The 18,285-nt window shown below is 60.3% G+C and overlaps 1 protein-coding gene across 1 annotated transcript in view; it reads right to left on the bottom strand.

The window, feature by feature from the left end:
* The window catches only part of LOC143800729 (vomeronasal type-2 receptor 26-like), a 53,836-nt gene extending 37,672 nt beyond the window's left edge, over positions 1–16,164 (bottom strand). Inside the window, exon 1 of the mRNA XM_077281207.1 lies at positions 16,105–16,164. Within this exon, the coding sequence (XP_077137322.1) occupies positions 16,105–16,164 (60 nt within the window). The remainder of the gene's footprint in view (positions 1–16,104) is intronic.
* Positions 16,165–18,285: the final 2,121 nt, after the last annotated feature.

Below are 18,285 nucleotides of genomic sequence, written 5' to 3'. Positions count from 1 at the left end.
GGCCACTGTGCTCTGCCTGGGGCCCCATATGCTGCCTGGGGCCCCTGTGCTCTGCCTGGGGCCCCATATGCTGCCTGGGGCCCCTGTGCTCTGCCTGGGGCCCCATAGGCTGCCTGGGGCCCCTGTGCTCTGCCTGGGACCACTGTGCTCTGCCTGGGGCCCCATATGCTGCCTGGGGCCCCTGTGCTCTGCCTGGGGCCACTGTGCTCTGCCTGGGGCCCCATATGCTGCCTGGGGCCCCTGTGCTCTGCCTGGGGCCCCATATGCTGCCTGGGGCCCCTGTGCTCTGCCTGGGGCCCCTGTGCTCTGCCTGGGGCCCCATGTTCTGCCTGGGGCCGCTGTGCTCTGCCTGGGGCCACTGTGCTCTTCCTGGGGCCCCATATGCTGCCTGGGGCCCCTGTGCTCTGCCTGGGGCCCCATATGCTGCCTGGGGCCCCTGTGCTCTGCCTGGGGCCCCATATGCTGCCTGGGGCCCCTGTGCTCTGCCTGGGGCCCCATAGGCTGCCTGGGGCCCCTGTGCTCTGCCTGGGACCACTGTGCTCTGCCTGGGGCCCCATATGCTGCCTGGGGCCCCTGTGCTCTGCCTGGGGCTTCATATGCTGCCTGGGGCCCCTGTGCTCTGCCTGGGGCCCCATATGCTGCCTGGGGCCCCTGTGCTCTGCCTGGGGCCCCTGTGCTCTGCCTGGGGCCCCATGTTCTGCCTGGGGCCCCTGTGCTCTGCCTGGGGCCACTGTGCTCTGCCTGGGGCCCCATATGCTGCCTGGGGCCCCTGTGCTCTACCTGGGGCCCCATATGCTGCCTGGGGCCCCTGTGCTCTGCCTGGGGCCCCTGTGCTCTTCCTGGGGCCCCATGTTCTGCCTGGGGCCACTGTGCTCTGCCTGGGGCCCCATATGCTGCCTGGGGCCCCTGTGCTCTGCCTGGGGCCACTGTGCTCTGCCTGGGGCCCCATATGCTGCCTGGGGCCCCTGTGCTCTGCCTGGGGCCCCATATGCTGCCTGGGGCCCCTGTGCTCTGCCTGGGACCACTGTGCTTTGCCTGGGGCCCCATATGCTGCCTGGGGCCCCTGTGCTCTGCCTGGGGCCACTGTGCTCTGCCTGGGGCCCCATGTTCTGCCTGGGGCCCCTGTGCTCTGCCTTGGGACACTGTGCTCTGCCTGGGGCCCCATATGCTGCCTGAGGCCCCTGTGCTCTGCCTGGGGCCCCATATGCTGCCTGGGGCCCCTGTGCTCTGCCTGGGGCCCCATATGCTGCCTGGGGCCCCTGTGCTCTGCCTGGGGCCCCATATGCTGCCTGGGGCCCCTGTGCTCTGCCTGGGGCCCCATATGCTGCCTGGGGCCCCTGTGCTCTGCCTGGGGCCACTGTGCTCTGCCTGGGGCCCCACATGCTGCCTGGGGCCCCTGTGCTCTGCCTAGGGCCCCATATGCTGCCTGGGGCCCCTGTGCTCTGCCTGGGGCCCCATATGCTGCCTGGGGCCCCTGTGCTCTGCCTGGGACCCCTGTGCTCTGCCTGGGGCCCCATGTTCTGCCTGGGGCCCATGTGCTCTGCCTGGGGCCACTGTGCTCTGCCTGGGGCCCCATATGCTGCCTGGGGCCCCTGTGCTCTGCCTGGGGCCCCATATGCTGCCTGGGGCCCCTGTGCTCTGCCTGGGGCCCCATAGGCTGCCTGGGGCCCCTGTGCTCTGCCTGGGACCACTGTGCTCTGCCTGGGGCCCCATATGCTGCCTGGGGCCCCTGTGCTCTGCCTGGGGCCACTGTGCTCTGCCTGGGGCCATATATGCTGCCTGGGGCCCCTGTGCTCTGCCTGGGGCCCCATATGCTGCCTGGGGCCCCTGTGCTCTGCCTGGGGCCCCTGTGCTCTGCCTGGGGCCCCATGTTCTGCCTGGGGCCCATGTGCTCTGCCTGGGGCCACTGTGCTCTGCCTGGGGCCCCATATGCTGCCTGGGGCCCCTGTGCTCTGCCTGGGGCCCCTGTGCTCTGCCTGGGGCCCCATATGCTGCCTGGGGCCCCTGTGCTCTGCCTGGGGCCCGATATGCTGCCTGGGGCCCCTGTGCTCTGCCTGGGGCCCCTGTGCTCTGCCTGGGGCCCCATGTTCTGCCTGGGGCCCCTGTGCTCTGCCTGGGGCCCCTGTGCTCTGCCTGGGGCCACTGTGCTCTGCCTGGGGCCCCATATGCTGCCTGGGGCCCCTGTGCTCTGCCTGGGGCCCCATATGCTGCCTGGGGCCCCTGTGGTCTGCCTGGGGCCCCTGTGCTCTGCCTGGGGCCCCATGTTCTGCCTGGGGCCACTGTGCTCTGCCTGGGGCCCCATATGCTGCCTGGGGCCCCTGTGCTCTGCCTGGGGCCACTGTGCTCTGCCTGGGGCCCCATATGCTGCCTGGGGCCCCTGTGCTCTGCCTGGGGCCCCATATGCTGCCTGGGGCCCCTGTGCTCTGCCTGGGACCACTGTGCTCTGCCTGGGGCCCCATATGCTGCCTGGGGCCCCTGTGCTCTGCCTGGGGCCACTGTGCTCTGCCTGGGGCCCCATGTTCTGCCTGGGGCCCCTGTGCTCTGCCTGGGGCCACTGTGCTCTGCCTGGGGCCCCATATGCTGCCTGGGGCCCCTGTGCTCTGCCTGGGGCCCCATATGCTGCCTGGGGCCCCTGTGCTCTGCCTGGGGCCCCATATGCTGCCTGGGGCCCCTGTGCTCTGCCTGGGGCCCCATATGCTGCCTGGGGCCCCTGTGCTCTGCCTGGGGCCACTGTGCTCTGCCTGGGGCCCCATATGCTGCCTGGGGCCCCTGTGCTCTGCCTGGGGCCCCATATGCTGCCTAGGGCCCCTGTGCTCTGCCTGGGGCCCCATATGCTGCCTGGGGCCCCTGTGCTCTGCCTGGGGCCCCATATGCTGCCTGGGGCCCCTGTGCTCTGCCTGGGGCCCCTTTGCTCTGCCTGGGGCCCCATATGCTGCCTGGGGCCCCTGTGCTCTGCCTGGGGCCCCATATGCTGCCTGGGGCCCCTGTGCTCTGCCTGGGGCCCCATATGCTGCCTGGGGCCCCTGTGCTCTGCCTGGGGCCCCTGTGCTCTGCCTGGGGCCCCATATGCTGCCTGGGGCCCCTGTGCTCTGCCTGGGGCCCCATATGCTGCCTAGGGCCCCTGTGCTCTGCCTGGGACCACTGTGCTCTGCCTGGGGCCCCATATGCTGCCTGGGGCCCCTGTGCTCTGCCTGGGGCCACTGTGCTCTGCCTGGGGCCCCATGTTCTGCCTGGGGCCCCTATGCTCTGCCTGGGGCCACTGTGCTCTGCCTGGGGCCCCATATGCTGCCTGGGGCCCCTGTGCTCTGCCTGGGGCCCCATATGCTGCCTGGGGCCCCTGTGCTCTGCCTGGGGCCCCTGTGCTCTGCCTGGGGCCCCATGTTCTGCCTGGGACCACTGTGCTCTGCCTGGGGCCCCATAGGCTGCCTGGGGCCCCTGTGCTCTGCCTGGGACCACTGTGCTCTGCCTGGGGCCCCTGTGCTCTGCCTGGGGCCACTGTGCTCTGCCTGGGGCCCCATATGCTGCCTGGGGCCCTTGTGCTCTGTCTGGGGCCCCATATGCTGCCTGGGGCCCCTGTGCTCTGCCTGGGACCCCATAGGCTACCTGGGGCCCCTGTGCTCTACCTGGGACCACTGTGCTCTGCCTGGGGCCCCATATGCTTCCTGGGGCCCCTGTGCTCTGCCTGGGGCCCCTGTGCTCTGCCTGGGGCCCCATATGCTGCCTGGGGCCCCTGTGCTCTGCCTGGGGCCCTATATGCTGCCTGGGGCCCCTGTGCTCTGCCTGGGGCCCCATGTTCTGCCTGGGGCCCCTGTGCTCTGCCTGGGACCACTGTGCTCTGCCTGGGGCCCCATGTTCTGCCTGGGGCCACTGTGCTCTGCCTGGGGCCCCATATGCTGCCTGGGGCCCCTTTGCTCTGCCTGGGGCCCCATATGCTGCCTGGGGCCCCTGTGCTCTGCCTGGGGCCCCATATGCTCCCTGGGGCCCCTGTGCTCTGCCTGGGACCACTGTGCTCTGCCTGGGGCCCCATATGCTGCCTGGGGCCCCTGTGCTCTGCCTGGGGCCACTGTGCTCTGCCTGGGGCCCCATATGCTGCCTGGGGCCCCTGTGCTCTGCCTGGGGCCCCTGTGCTCTGCCTGGGGCCCCATGTTCTGCCTGGGGCCCCTGTGCTCTGCCTGGGGCCACTGTGCTCTGCCTGGGGCCCCATATGCTGCCTGGGGCCCCTGTGCTCTGCCTGGGGCCCCATATGCTGCCTGGGGCCCCTGTGCTCTGCCTGGGGCCCCTGTGCTCTGCCTGGGGCCCCATGTTCTGCCTGGGGCCACTGTGCTCTGCCTGGGGCCCCATATGCTGCCTGGGGCCCCTGTGCTCTGCCTGGGGCCACTGTGCTCTGCCTGGGGCCCCATATGCTGCCTGGGGCCCCTGTGCTCTGCCTGGGGCCCCTGTGCTCTGCCTGGGGCCCCATGTTCTGCCTGGGGCCCCTGTGCTCTGCCTGGGACCACTGTGCTCTGCCTGGGGCCCCATATGCTGCCTGGGGCCCCTGTGCTCTGCCTGGGGCCACTGTGCTCTGCCTGGGGCCCCATATGCTGCCTGGGGCCCCTGTGCTCTGCCTGGGGCCACTGTGCTCTGCCTGGGGCCCCATGTTCTGCCTGGGGCCCCTGTGCTCTGCCTGGGGCCCCTGTGCTCTGCCTGGGGCCACTGTGCTCTGCCTGGGGCCCCATATGCTGCCTGGGGCCCCTGTGCTCTGCCTGGGGCCCCATATGCTGCCTGGGGCCCCTGTGCTCTGCCTGGGGCCCCTGTGCTCTGCCTGGGGCCCCATGTTCTGCCTGGGACCACTGTGCTCTGCCTGGGGCCCCATAGGCTGCCTGGGGCCCCTGTGCTCTGCCTGGGACCACTGTGCTCTGCCTGGGGCCCCTGTGCTCTGCCTGGGGCCACTGTGCTCTGCCTGGGGCCCCATATGCTGCCTGGGGCCCTTGTGCTCTGTCTGGGGCCCCATATGCTGCCTGGGGCCCCTGTGCTCTGCCTGGGACCCCATAGGCTACCTGGGGCCCCTGTGCTCTACCTGGGACCACTGTGCTCTGCCTGGGGCCCTATATGCTTCCTGGGGCCCCTGTGCTCTGCCTGGGGCCACTGTGCTCTGCCTGGGGCCCCATATGCTGCCTGGGGCCCCTGTGCTCTGCCTGGGGCCCTATATGCTGCCTGGGGCCCCTGTGCTCTGCCTGGGGCCCCATGTTCTGCCTGGGGCCCCTGTGCTCTGCCTGGGACCACTGTGCTCTGCCTGGGGCCCCATGTTCTGCCTGGGGCCACTGTGCTCTGCCTGGGGCCCCATATGCTGCCTGGGGCCCCTGTGCTCTGCCTGGGGCCCCATATGCTGCCTGGGGCCCCTGTGCTCTGCCTGGGGCCCCATATGCTCCCTGGGGCCCCTGTGCTCTGCCTGGGACCACTGTGCTCTGCCTGGGGCCCCATATGCTGCCTGGGGCCCCTGTGCTCTGCCTGGGTCCACTGTGCTCTGCCTGGGGCCCCATATGCTGCCTGGGGCCCCTGTGCTCTGCCTGGGGACCCTGTGCTCTGCCTGGGGCCCCATGTTCTGCCTGGGGCCCCTGTGCTCTGCCTGGGGCCACTGTGCTCTGCCTGGGGCCCCATATGCTGCCTGGGGCCCCTGTGCTCTGCCTGGGGCCCCATGTTCTGCCTGGGGCCACTGTTCTCTGCCTGGGGCCCCATAGGCTGCCTGGGGCCCCTGTGCTCTGTCTGGGACCACTGTGCTCTGCCTGGGGCCCCTGTGCTCTGCCTGGGGCCACTGTGCTCTACCTGGGGCCCCATATGCTGCCTGGGGCCCCTGTGCTCTGCCTGGGGCCCCATGTTCTGCCTGGGGCCCCTGTGCTCTGCCTGGGGCCACTGTGCTCTGCCTGGGGCCCCATATGCTGCCTGGGGCCCCTGTGCTCTACCTGGGGCCCCATATGCTGCCTGGGGCCCCTGTGCTCTGCCTGGGGCCCCTGTGCTCTGCCTGGGGCCCCATGTTCTGCCTGGGGCCACTGTGCTCTGCCTGGGGCCCCATATGCTGCCTGGGGCCCCTGTGCTCTGCCTGGGGCCACTGTGCTCTGCCTGGGGCCCCATATGCTGCCTGGGGCCCCTGTGCTCTGCCTGGGGCCCCATATGCTGCCTGGGGCCCCTGTGCTCTGCCTGGGACCACTGTGCTCTGCCTGGGGCCCCATATGCTGCCTGGGGCCCCTGTGCTCTGCCTGGGGCCCCTGTGCTCTGCCTGGGGCCCCATATGCTGCCTGGGGCCACTGTGCTCTGCCTGGGGCCCCATATGCTGCCTGTGGCCCCTGTGCTCTGCCTGGGGCCCCATATGCTGCCTGGGGCCCCTGTGCTCTGCCTGGGGCCCCTGTGCTCTGCCTGGGGCCACTGTGCTCTGCCTGGGGCCCCATATGCTGCCTGGGGCTCCTGTGCTCTGCCTGGGGCCCCATATGCTGCCTGGGGCCCCTGTGCTCTGCCTGGGGCCCCATAGGCTGCCTGGGGCCCCTGTGCTCTGCCTGGGACCACTGTGCTCTGCCTGGGGCCCCATATGCTGCCTGGGGCCCCTGTGCTCTGCCTGGGGCCACTGTGCTCTGCCTGGGGCCATATATGCTGCCTGGGCCCCTGTGCTCTGCCTGGGGCCCCATATGCTGCCTGGGGCCCCTGTGCTCTGCCTGGGGCCCCTGTGCTCTGCCTGGTGCCCCATATGCTGCCTGGGGCCCCTGTGCTCTGCCTGGGGCCCCTGTGCTCTGCCTGGGGCCCCATATGCTGCCTGGGGCCCCTGAGCTCTGCCTGGGGCCCCATATGCTGCCTGGGGCCCCTGTGCTCTGCCTGGGGCCCGATATGCTGCCTGGGGCCCCTATGCTCCGCCTGGGGCCCCTGTGCTCTGCCTGGGGCCCCATGTTCTGCCTGGGGCCCCTGTGCTCTGCCTGGGGCCCCTGTGCTCTGCCTGGGGCCCCTGTGCTCTGCCTGGGGCCACTGTGCTCTGCCTGGGGCCCCATATGCTGCCTGGGGCCCCTGTGATCTGCCTGGGGCCCCATATGCTGCCTGGGGCCCCTGTGCTCTGCCTGGGGCCCCTGTGCTCTGCCTGGGGCCCCTGTGCTCTGCCTGGGGCCCCATGTTCTGCCTGGGGCCACTGTGCTCTGCCTGGGGCCCCATATGCTGCCTGGGGCCCCTGTGCTCTGCCTGGGGCCACTGTGCTCTGCCTGGGGCCCCATATGCTGCCTGGGGCCCCTGTGCTCTGCCTGGGGCCCCATATGCTGCCTGGGGCCCCTGTGCTCTGCCTGGGACCACTGTGCTCTGCCTGGGGCCCCATATGCTGCCTGGGGCCCCTGTGCTCTACCTGGGGCCACTGTGCTCTGCCTGGGGCCCCATGTTCTGCCTGGGGCCCCTGTGCTCTGCCTGGGGCCACTGTGCTCTGCCTGGGGCCCCATATGCTGCCTGGGGCCCCTGTGCTCTGCCTGGGGCCCCATATGCTGCCTGGGGCCCCTGTGCTCTGCCTGGGGCCCCATATGCTTCCTAGGGCCCCTGTGCTCTGCCTGGGGCCCCATATGCTGCCTGGGGCCCCTGTGCTCTGCCTGGGGCCCCATATGCTGCCTGGGGCCCCTGTGCTCTGCCTGGGGCCCCTTTGCTCTGCCTGGGGCCCCATATGCTGCCTGGGGCCCCTGTGCTCTGCCTGGGGCCCCATATGCTGCCTGGGGCCCCTGTGCTCTGCCTGGGGCCCCATATGCTGCCTGGGGCCCCTGTGCTCTGCCTGGGGCCCCTGTGCTCTGCCTGGGGCCCCATGTTCTGCCTGGGGCCCCTGTGCTCTGCCTGGGGCCACTGTGCTCTGCCTGGGGCCCCATATGCTGCCTGGGGCCCCTGTGCTCTGCCTGGGGCCCCATATGCTGCCTGGGGCCCCTGTGCTCTGCCTGGGGCCCCTGTGCTCTGCCTGGGGCCCCATGTTCTGCCTGGGGCCACTTTGCTCTGCCTGGGGCCCCATATGCTGCCTGGGGCCCCTGTGCTCTGCCTGGGGCCACTGTGCTCTGCCTGGGGCCCCATATGCTGCCTGGGGCCCCTGTGCTCTGCCTGGGGCCCCATATGCTGCCTGGGGCCCCTGTGCTCTGCCTGGGACCACTGTGCTCTGCCTGGGGCCCCATATGCTGCCTGGGGCCCCTGTGCTCTGCCTGGGGCCACTGTGCTCTGCCTGGGGCCCCATGTTCTGCCTGGGGCCCCTGTGCTCTGCCTGGGGCCACTGTGCTCTGCCTGGGGCCCCATATGCTGCCTGGGGCCCCTGTGCTCTGCCTGGGGCCCCATATGCTGCCTGGGGCCCCTGTGCTCTGCCTGGGGCCCCTGTGCTCTGCCTGGGGCCCCATGTTCTGCCTGGGACCACTGTGCTCTGCCTGGGGCCCCATAGGCTGCCTGGGGCCCCTGTGCTCTGCCTGGGACCACTGTGCTCTGCCTGGGGCCCCATATGCTGCCTGGGGCCCCTGTGCTCTGCCTGGGGCCCCATATGCTGCCTGGGGCCCCTGTGCTCTGCCTGGGACCCCATAGGCTACCTGGGGCCCCTGTGCTCTACCTGGGACCACTGTGCTCTGCCTGGGGCCCCATATGCTTCCTGGGGCCCCTGTGCTCTGCCTGGGGCCACTGTGCTCTGCCTGGGGCCCCATATGCTGCCTGGGGCCCCTGTGCTCTGCCTGGGGCCCTATATGCTGCCTGGGGCCCCTGTGCTCTGTCTGGGGCCCCATGTTCTGCCTGGGGCCCCTGTGCTCTGCCTGGGACCACTGTGCTCTTCCTGGGGCCCCATGTTCTGCCTGGGGCCCCTGTGCTCTGCCTGGGGCCCCATGTTCTGCCTGGGGCCACTGTGCTCTGCCTGGGGCCCCATATGCTGCCTGGGGCCCCTGTGCTCTGCCTGGGGCCCCATATGCTGCCTGGGGCCCCTGTGCTCTGCCTGGGGCCCCATATGCTCCCTGGGGCCCCTGTGCTCTGCCTGGGACCACTGTGCTCTGCCTGGGGCCCCATATGCTGCCTGGGGCCCCTGTGCTCTGCCTGGGGCCACTGTGCTCTGCCTGGGGCCCCATATGCTGCCTGGGGCCCCTGTGCTCTGCCTGGGGCCCCTGTGCTCTGCCTGGGGCCCCATGTTCTGCCTGGGGCCCTTGTGCTCTGCCTGGGGCCACTGTGCTCTGCCTGGGGCCCCATATGCTGCCTGGGGCCCCTGTGCTCTGCCTGGGGCCACTGTGCTCTGCCTGGGGCCCCATGTTCTGCCTGGGGCCCCTGTGCTCTGCCTGGGGCCACTGTGCTCTGCCTGGGGCCCCATATGCTGCCTGGGGCCCCTGTGCTCTGCCTGGGGCCCCATATGCTGCCTGGGGCCCCTGTGCTCTGCCTGGGGCCCCTGTGCTCTGCCTGGGGCCCCATGTTCTGCCTGGGACCACTGTGCTCTGCCTGGGGCCCCATAGGCTGCCTGGGGCCCCTGTGCTCTGCCTGGGACCACTGTGCTCTGCCTGGGGCCCCATATGCTGCCTGGGGCCCCTGTGCTCTGCCTGGGGCCCCATATGCTGCCTGGGGCCCCTGTGCTCTGCCTGGGACCCCATAGGCTACCTGGGGCCCCTGTGCTCTACCTGGGACCACTGTGCTCTGCCTGGGGCCCCATATGCTTCCTGGGGCCCCTGTGCTCTGCCTGGGGCCACTGTGCTCTGCCTGGGGCCCCATATGCTGCCTGGGGCCCCTGTGCTCTGCCTGGGGCCCTATATGCTGCCTGGGGCCCCTGTGCTCTGTCTGGGGCCCCATGTTCTGCCTGGGGCCCCTGTGCTCTGCCTGGGACCACTGTGCTCTTCCTGGGGCCCCATGTTCTGCCTGGGGCCCCTGTGCTCTGCCTGGGGCCCCATGTTCTGCCTGGGGCCACTGTGCTCTGCCTGGGGCCCCATATGCTGCCTGGGGCCCCTGTGCTCTGCCTGGGGCCCCATATGCTGCCTGGGGCCCCTGTGCTCTGCCTGGGGCCCCATATGCTCCCTGGGGCCCCTGTGCTCTGCCTGGGACCACTGTGCTCTGCCTGGGGCCCCATATGCTGCCTGGGGCCCCTGTGCTCTGCCTGGGGCCACTGTGCTCTGCCTGGGGCCCCATATGCTGCCTGGGGCCCCTGTGCTCTGCCTGGGGCCCCTGTGCTCTGCCTGGGGCCCCATGTTCTGCCTGGGGCCCTTGTGCTCTGCCTGGGGCCACTGTGCTCTGCCTGGGGCCCCATATGCTGCCTGGGGCCCCTGTGCTCTGCCTGGGGCCCCATATGCTGCCTGGGGCCCCTGTGCTCTGCCTGGGGCCCCTGTGCTCTGCCTGGGGCCCCATGTTCTGCCTGGGGCCACTGTGCTCTGCCTGGGGCCCCATAGGCTGCCTGGGGCCCCTGTGCTCTGTCTGGGACCACTGTGCTCTGCCTGGGGCCCCTGTGCTCTGCCTGGGGCCACTGTGCTCTGCCTGGGGGCCCATATGCTGCCTGGGGCCCCTGTGCTCTGCCTGGGGCCCCATATGCTGCCTGGGGCCCCTGTGCTCTGCCTGGGGCCTCATAGGCTGCCTGGGGCCCCTGTGCTCTGCCTGGAGCCACTGTGCTCTGCCTGGGGCCCCATAGGCTGCCTGGGGCCCCTGTGCTCTGCCTGGGACCACTGTGCTCTGCCTGGGGCCCCATATGCTGCCTGGGGCCCCTGTGCTCTGCCTGGGGCCCCATATGCTGCCTGGGGCCCCTGTGCTCTGCCTGGGACCCCATAGGCTACCTGGGGCCCCTGTGCTCTACCTGGGACCACTGTGCTCTGCCTGGGGCCCCATATGCTTCCTGGGGCCCCTGTGCTCTGCCTGGGGCCACTGTGCTCTGCCTGGGGCCCCATATGCTGCCTGGGGCCCCTGTGCTCTGCCTGGGGCCCTATATGCTGCCTGGGGCCCCTGTGCTCTGTCTGGGGCCCCATGTTCTGCCTGGGGCCCCTGTGCTCTGCCTGGGACCACTGTGCTCTTCCTGGGGCCCCATGTTCTGCCTGGGGCCCCTGTGCTCTGCCTGGGGCCCCATGTTCTGCCTGGGGCCACTGTGCTCTGCCTGGGGCCCCATATGCTGCCTGGGGCCCCTGTGCTCTGCCTGGGGCCCCATATGCTGCCTGGGGCCCCTGTGCTCTGCCTGGGGCCCCATATGCTCCCTGGGGCCCCTGTGCTCTGCCTGGGACCACTGTGCTCTGCCTGGGGCCCCATATGCTGCCTGGGGCCCCTGTGCTCTGCCTGGGGCCACTGTGCTCTGCCTGGGGCCCCATATGCTGCCTGGGGCCCCTGTGCTCTGCCTGGGGCCCCTGTGCTCTGCCTGGGGCCCCATGTTCTGCCTGGGGCCCTTGTGCTCTGCCTGGGGCCACTGTGCTCTGCCTGGGGCCCCATATGCTGCCTGGGGCCCCTGTGCTCTGCCTGGGGCCCCATATGCTGCCTGGGGCCCCTGTGCTCTGCCTGGGGCCCCTGTGCTCTGCCTGGGGCCCCATGTTCTGCCTGGGGCCACTGTGCTCTGCCTGGGGCCCCATAGGCTGCCTGGGGCCCCTGTGCTCTGTCTGGGACCACTGTGCTCTGCCTGGGGCCCCTGTGCTCTGCCTGGGGCCACTGTGCTCTGCCTGGGGGCCCATATGCTGCCTGGGGCCCCTGTGCTCTGCCTGGGGCCCCATATGCTGCCTGGGGCCCCTGTGCTCTGCCTGGAGCCTCTGTGCTCTGCCTGGGGCCCCATATGCTGCCTGGGGCCCCTGTGCTCTGCCTGGGGCCCTATATGCTGCCTGGGGCCCCTGTGCTCTGCCTGGGGCCCCATGTTCTGCCTGGGGCCCCTGTGCTCTGCCTGGGACCACTGTGCTCTGCCTGGGGCCCCATATGCTTCCTGGGGCCCCTGTGCTCTGCCTGGGGCCACTGTGCTCTGCCTGGGGCCCCATATGCTGCCTGGGGCCCCTGTGCTCTGCCTGGGGCCCCTGTGCTCTGCCTGGGGCCCCATGTTCTGCCTGGGGCCCCTGTGCTCTGCCTGGGGCCACTGTGCTCTGCCTGGGGCCCCATATGCTGCCTGGGGCCCCTGTGCTCTGCCTGGGGCCCCATATGCTGCCTGGGGCCCCTGTGCTCTGCCTGGGGCCCCTGTGCTCTGCCTGGGGCCCCATGTTCTGCCTGGGGCCACTGTGCTCTGCCTGGGGCCCCATATGCTGCCTGGGGCCCCTGTGCTCTGCCTGGGACCACTGTGCTCTGCCTGGGGCCCCATATGCTGCCTGGGGCCCCTGTGCTCTGCCTGGGGCCACTGTGCTCTGCCTGGGGCCCCATATGCTGCCTGGGGCCCCTGTGCTCTGCCTGGGGCCCCATATGCTGCCTGGGGCCCCTGTGCTCTGCCTGGGGCCCCATAGGCTGCCTGGGGCCCCTGTGCTCTACCTGGGACCACTGTGCTCTGCCTGGGGCCCCATATGCTGCCTGGGGCCCCTGTGCTCTGCCTGGGGCCACTGTGCTCTGCCTGGGGCCCCATATGCTGCCTGGGGCCCCTGTGCTCTGCCTGGGTGTAGGACACTGGTGACGTCACTTATCTCCGGACATTAGCTCCGGACATTAGCTCCGGACATTAGCTCCGGACAAAGCCACGGAAGTTGGCACAAATTGCAGGAAGTAGTATTCTAGGAAATCATATATTAGACTAGTGGATTGTCCAAATAAAACATTTTCACTATTCTGTTGCTCAACCCCTGAACGCCAAGTTTTTCTCCAGTTATGTTGAGAAGTAAGTTATGAAAAAACATTGAAAAGAGAAGTGTACTCCACATTTGACCAACAGTTTTGATGTTCTGAGATCACAATAAATATTACAGAAAACTAAACATTCATCAAAATAATTCAATCATTTATGATAAAGGGTTTCGTTTTCTTAGCTCCCCTAAACAGTAGATTCTTACATCCGGGACCAGCAGTGTTGCAACGATTTTCCACCTGAAATCCGCTCTGATGGAATTATGAAGGTTGCACCTAATCAGTGGCGGCTCATCGGTTACAGACATCACATCACTTGACAGCCGGTAGATATCAGGATATCAGGTTTTTTATGTTGAAAAGTTGAATTTTGGGGGGAGAAATTTTATCCCAAATTCTAGAGCAAAATTAGTTTCAAATGCTCATTTTCTCACCTCATCATTCTTCCAAGATGTCCATGACATGTTGATGTGAAGTTGCTGGTCTGGTGATGCCCAGGGTGTGAATGAACGCACATAGTTCATTTTGACTATGTCTTTGTTGATCTTTATCCAGTTATATATCATATATATTGTATTCAATTCCCTCTTATCATCATAATATAATCTCTTCTCGAATCCATCATAATGTTGAATGTTCCTCAAGTATTGCTTCAGCTTTCAATAAATCATAAACCAAATGTTATTCAGTTTAACAACTACTAAATAGGTTTACTTTTTTGTTCTTTTAGTCTATATTTCTTAGTTCGATTGCTAACATTTTACATTTTTGCAAAATGAGAAAGAGAAAAACACAATGGGAAGGGCTTTAACATTTTCAATGCACCTTTATGTTGTGGGAAATTAACCAGTTTATTAGCATGGATTAAAAATGTTACAACTTGCCCTAAATTCAGTGGTTTAAAGTTAGATAAGAGCATCTAAAAATGGGCCAAATATATGATTCTTGACAAAAATTATAGAAGAAAAAGATGCGGCACTCACCAAATTGTGTTGTTAAAAGTTATTTTCTTCTCCCAGTTAATGGGGTGAGGACATACCTTATGGGCGGATGGTGTATACGGGCGTGCAGGGAAACAAAAACAGGACGACAGCCGTTTCACGCCGACAGTGCTTCAACAGGTCCAGTCGGCGTGAAACGGCCGTCGTCCTGTTTTTGTTTCCCTGCACCCTCGTATACACCAGCCGCCCTTGAGGTATGTCCTCACCCCATTAAGTGGGAGAATAAAAGGACTTTTATCAACACGATTTGGTGAGTGCCGCATCTTTTTCTTCTATAATTTTTGTCATGGATTGCTTTATTGTTGAGCACCACAACGTGAAATTATTCCACCACCGCTATATATTTAGAAGAGGTATTTGCCTGCATGATTTCATGTTCACGGTCCATCATTTATTGCCATACCTGGTGCTGTTCTACTTCTTCTTTTTCTTTTTTTTTGAACAAATATATGATTCTGCATCAACAACTCTGAAAAATTTTGCATTTTTTTGTAACCTCATAATTTCAATTTGTAGTGACAAATGCACAGGTATAGTAAGTATGCCCAATATTTATTTTCATAGTTGTCACTGATATCTCTATATTTTTAAAATGAGGGTTAATCCCTTCAAAACATATGACGTACATTTACATCATATGTCATGTCCCTGCTTTTGATGTGGTCTTGTAAGCCAAACCAGCATATTACCTGACAGATGATGTTTGTTATATTTAACCATCATCTGCCTCTAACAGAAAATTGTGTAGCTGAGCTTCAGCCCGCAGCAGGTAGCATGTTAAATGCCGCTCACAATCTCTGACAGCATAATTTAAGATGCGTCAGCAGGAGGCATCTACTGAACACGACTGCACCAGTCATTATGATACTCTGGTGAAAGCCAGTGTTTAGCTGGCATTCATAGGAGATCGTGATTTTATCTATACATTCCAGTGCTAATGCTCTGATATGTGTAGCACAAGCAATTGGATGATAACAGATTCAAACTAACAGGTACAGCAAAAAGTGAGAAAAAAGGTTTTTAAAAAATTACAAGAGATTAAATATTCCCTTTTGCCCCATTAAAAGCAAAGGTAATAAAGAAAAATTACATATATCTGGGTTTGCCACTTTTAGAAAAGGTTGATCTATCAAAATATTAAATAACTTCATCCGATCAGTAAACTTGTTCAATTAATTAACCAAGATGATAAAATGTTGTGGCAAAGAATTCAAAAAAGTCAATGCTTGTGTAATAATGAATCACAGTCTATGCTGATAGTGAAGTGCTTTCAACCCAGACATTATGGAAACTGACAGAAAAACCTAATGATGAGCGAAGCATACCAAGTATCCAAATGGAATGAAATTCAAAAATGACCTATTTTATATTTACTGATGGTTTATAGCACTTTAACTTGTCTGTTGCAATGTGATCACCTGTTGTGTGCATATTCAACGACTGGTCTCGCTGTTCATTGGATCTCGTCCTCTATTTATACCTGATCTGTTTTATTACTGACATTTTATGACTAAGGGTGCTTGCAGTGCCAGATATGGGTCAGGCTGTTTTACGTCTTCTTTTAACCATTTTTGAATAAAATTTGATTTTAACTGGATGGAGTGCAGAGAACAAATCTTTCCTTTCTTGTACCGCTGCTGTGCTCACCAGCAGGCTCGTCATCCTCCGGTGGCATTCTACTAACCTCATTTGGATCCAAGCTCCTTGCATGGACACTCCCTACTTCTCTCTTTCCATAATTAATATAGCGGAAGAAAACTACCAATTTTTCTCAACGGACTTTTTATCTACAGACTCTTAGTTTCAAGGACATTTTTCTATCATCCTATTTTTCAACTCTCTATGTGTCTTAAAGAGGTTGACCAACATTAGGACAACCCCTTGTCAATCCGAATTTTTGTCTACATTCGGAATATCAAATGGAAGTTAGAAAGCAGAGAACAGCCATGGCTTCCTGTTGAAGTTCGATTTTTCCAAAGTTGGGGACAATGACGATGGAGCTTACCGGGGGTCGGACTTGTGTAACTAAAGAACATCACGTGAGCCATGAGAACGCAAGTGCTAACACCTTTGCAACAGCGTCGGCAAAGTGAGCATGAGTGTTTTTATTTTAATGGGGACAAAGCTTCTGAATAAGAAAGGGTTGTTCTAGCAGTGAACAACCTATTTAAGCCGGCTCCTCTTAATTTGCACTTTCATATGTTGGGGCTCATTAGTACAGAATACTGCCCCCTACTATTTTGAATATTAGATCTTCAAGTTCATTAAAACTGTGAGAATGAGGGATTCTGCTGACATTCAAATTGACTTGAATTGGGGAGGGAAATTTAACTGACATCAGGGCTATTTGATGATATTTTAATGCCTCTTAAGATGCTTTTTCTGCACTCTCCTTGTGCTGATTTACCCTCAGATATAATGACATCTTAATATCATGAAGTTTACTGCCCATCATGATGAGCGTCATGATGTCTGACAACTATTCAGCCAAAGAAGCCCAAAGCCAAGTGGAGATTGTAGAAGATACAAGAGAAGGCATGGAGCACTCACGGCAGGCTGCATCAAAGACAAATGTAAGCGGAGAAGCTTTATTTTACCACTTTGCTTGCTAGATGCTGTAAAATTAAATCATAATGAATTAATAAGCCCAAATTTTAATGGAGTGTCTCATAGTTAAATATCAAATCAAATTTGCTGCCACCAAAAGTCACATCCACAATGGTAAATAAGCAATAGTGGACACTTAAGATGATTAAAGTATCAATTTTGTATTAATAAATAATTAAACAAACATACATAAATAGACAAATATCAAAGATGCCTCAAATGTGACAATGGAAACCACATAAGACCAGCCCAAAAGTGTAGGCACAAAAGTAGCTCAAATGTGATATATAAAAGTATAATTCACAATAATTCATAGTCATATCTTCACAGAAATGCCAAGATTTGTAGAATCTCTGCCTTGTAAGGCAAACGGGTGATAATGACCTCAATCAATCCCACTATTACATATCCATATTGAGGCAGTAACTAGTATTGAGCATTCCGATACCGCAAGTATTGGGTATCGGCCGATATTTGCTGTATCGGAATTCCGATACCGAGATCCGATACTTTTGTGGTATCGGGAATCGGTATCTGGATCGATATTAATGTGTAAAATAAAGAATAAAAATAAAAATAATTGATATACTCACCCTCTGACACGCCATGGTTGTAACCGCCAGCCTCCGTTCATAAGAATGAGCGCTTGAAAGTCCTTTGATGACGTCATGGCTTGTGATTGGTCGCGTTGCGGTCATGTGACCGCTCCGCGACCAATCACAGGCCGCGACGTCATCTAAGGACTTTCAAGCGCTCATTCTTATGAACGGAGGCTGGCGGTTACAACCAGGGCACGTCAGAGGGTGAGTATATCAATATATTTTTTTTTTATTCTTATTTTACACATTAATATGGATCCCAGGGCCTGAAGGGGAGTTTCCTCTCCTTCAGACCCTGGGAACCATCAGGATACCTTCCGATACTTGGTGTCCCATTGACTTGTATACCTTTCGGGTATCGGCTGATACTATCCAATACCGATACTTTCAAGTATCTGACGGTATCGCTCAACACTAGCAGTAACACTAGAAGGTGTAAGTGCATATAGAGTAAGATACTCCTCTAATAAAGTGTCAGTGCATCAGGAAGAATAGCTTGCTGAGCTACATGTTAGAGTAGGTTACCTGTGATATGAATTGGTGCAGGGCAATGACCTGGGCTGTCTCTCCCCCGACGCACGTTTCAAATTCACTTCTTCAGGGGGCATATAGGGGAAGGAGTCCGATAAGGGCGCATTTCGTTTAACACATAATTAGGGAAGTGGTTTATGTGGAGTTGCGATCAGTATAATCTGGTGTGATGCTTCATGTGCCCACCCTTATCACATGACATCACCGCTGACACTTTATTAAATGAATATCTTAGCCCACATGCACTTGCACTTTCAATTGTTATAATACTGGAATTAAGTTCATTATAACCCCTTTCCCTTAGAAGTTAGAGATTGTACAGATCTGCCACATTTATGAAGATATGACTGTGAATTATACTTTTGCTTATCACATTTGAGCTTTTTTTGTGCCTACATTTTGGGGCAGGTCTTATGCTTTTTCCCTTGTCAGCTGGTCCCTCACATTTGAGGCACCTTTGTTATTTGTGCATTTATGTATGTTTGATTAATTATTTATAAATAAAATAAACAATATTTTATTCATCCTAAGTGTTCACTATTGCTTATCTACTATTGTGGATGTGACTTTTGGTGGTAGCAAAATTGATTTCAAATGCAGTAAAATGGCTGTTGTCTGGCCACCGTTTTATTAAATGGATGTGAAGCAAAATGTCAAACATTTCAATTCCAGAGAATTTAAAATGTAATAAAATGTGAGGCAAATTCAATTGACCTCAGATTAGCTCGTTTCCCATTTCTATGATTAATTTACCTTATTTCTATATTTATGATTTTTTAATTTATTGCTATTATTTTTTTTCCCCAGAGAAAGAAGCATAGAATCGAGGGCGTAAGCCATGGTGAGTAACG

The sequence above is a fragment of the Ranitomeya variabilis genome, chromosome 1 (genome assembly GCF_051348905.1).
Source record: "Ranitomeya variabilis isolate aRanVar5 chromosome 1, aRanVar5.hap1, whole genome shotgun sequence".
Classification (NCBI taxonomy): domain Eukaryota; kingdom Metazoa; phylum Chordata; class Amphibia; order Anura; family Dendrobatidae; genus Ranitomeya; species Ranitomeya variabilis.
The sequence above is the reverse complement of the archived record's forward strand: the minus strand, read 5'-3'. Positions and strand labels throughout refer to the sequence as shown.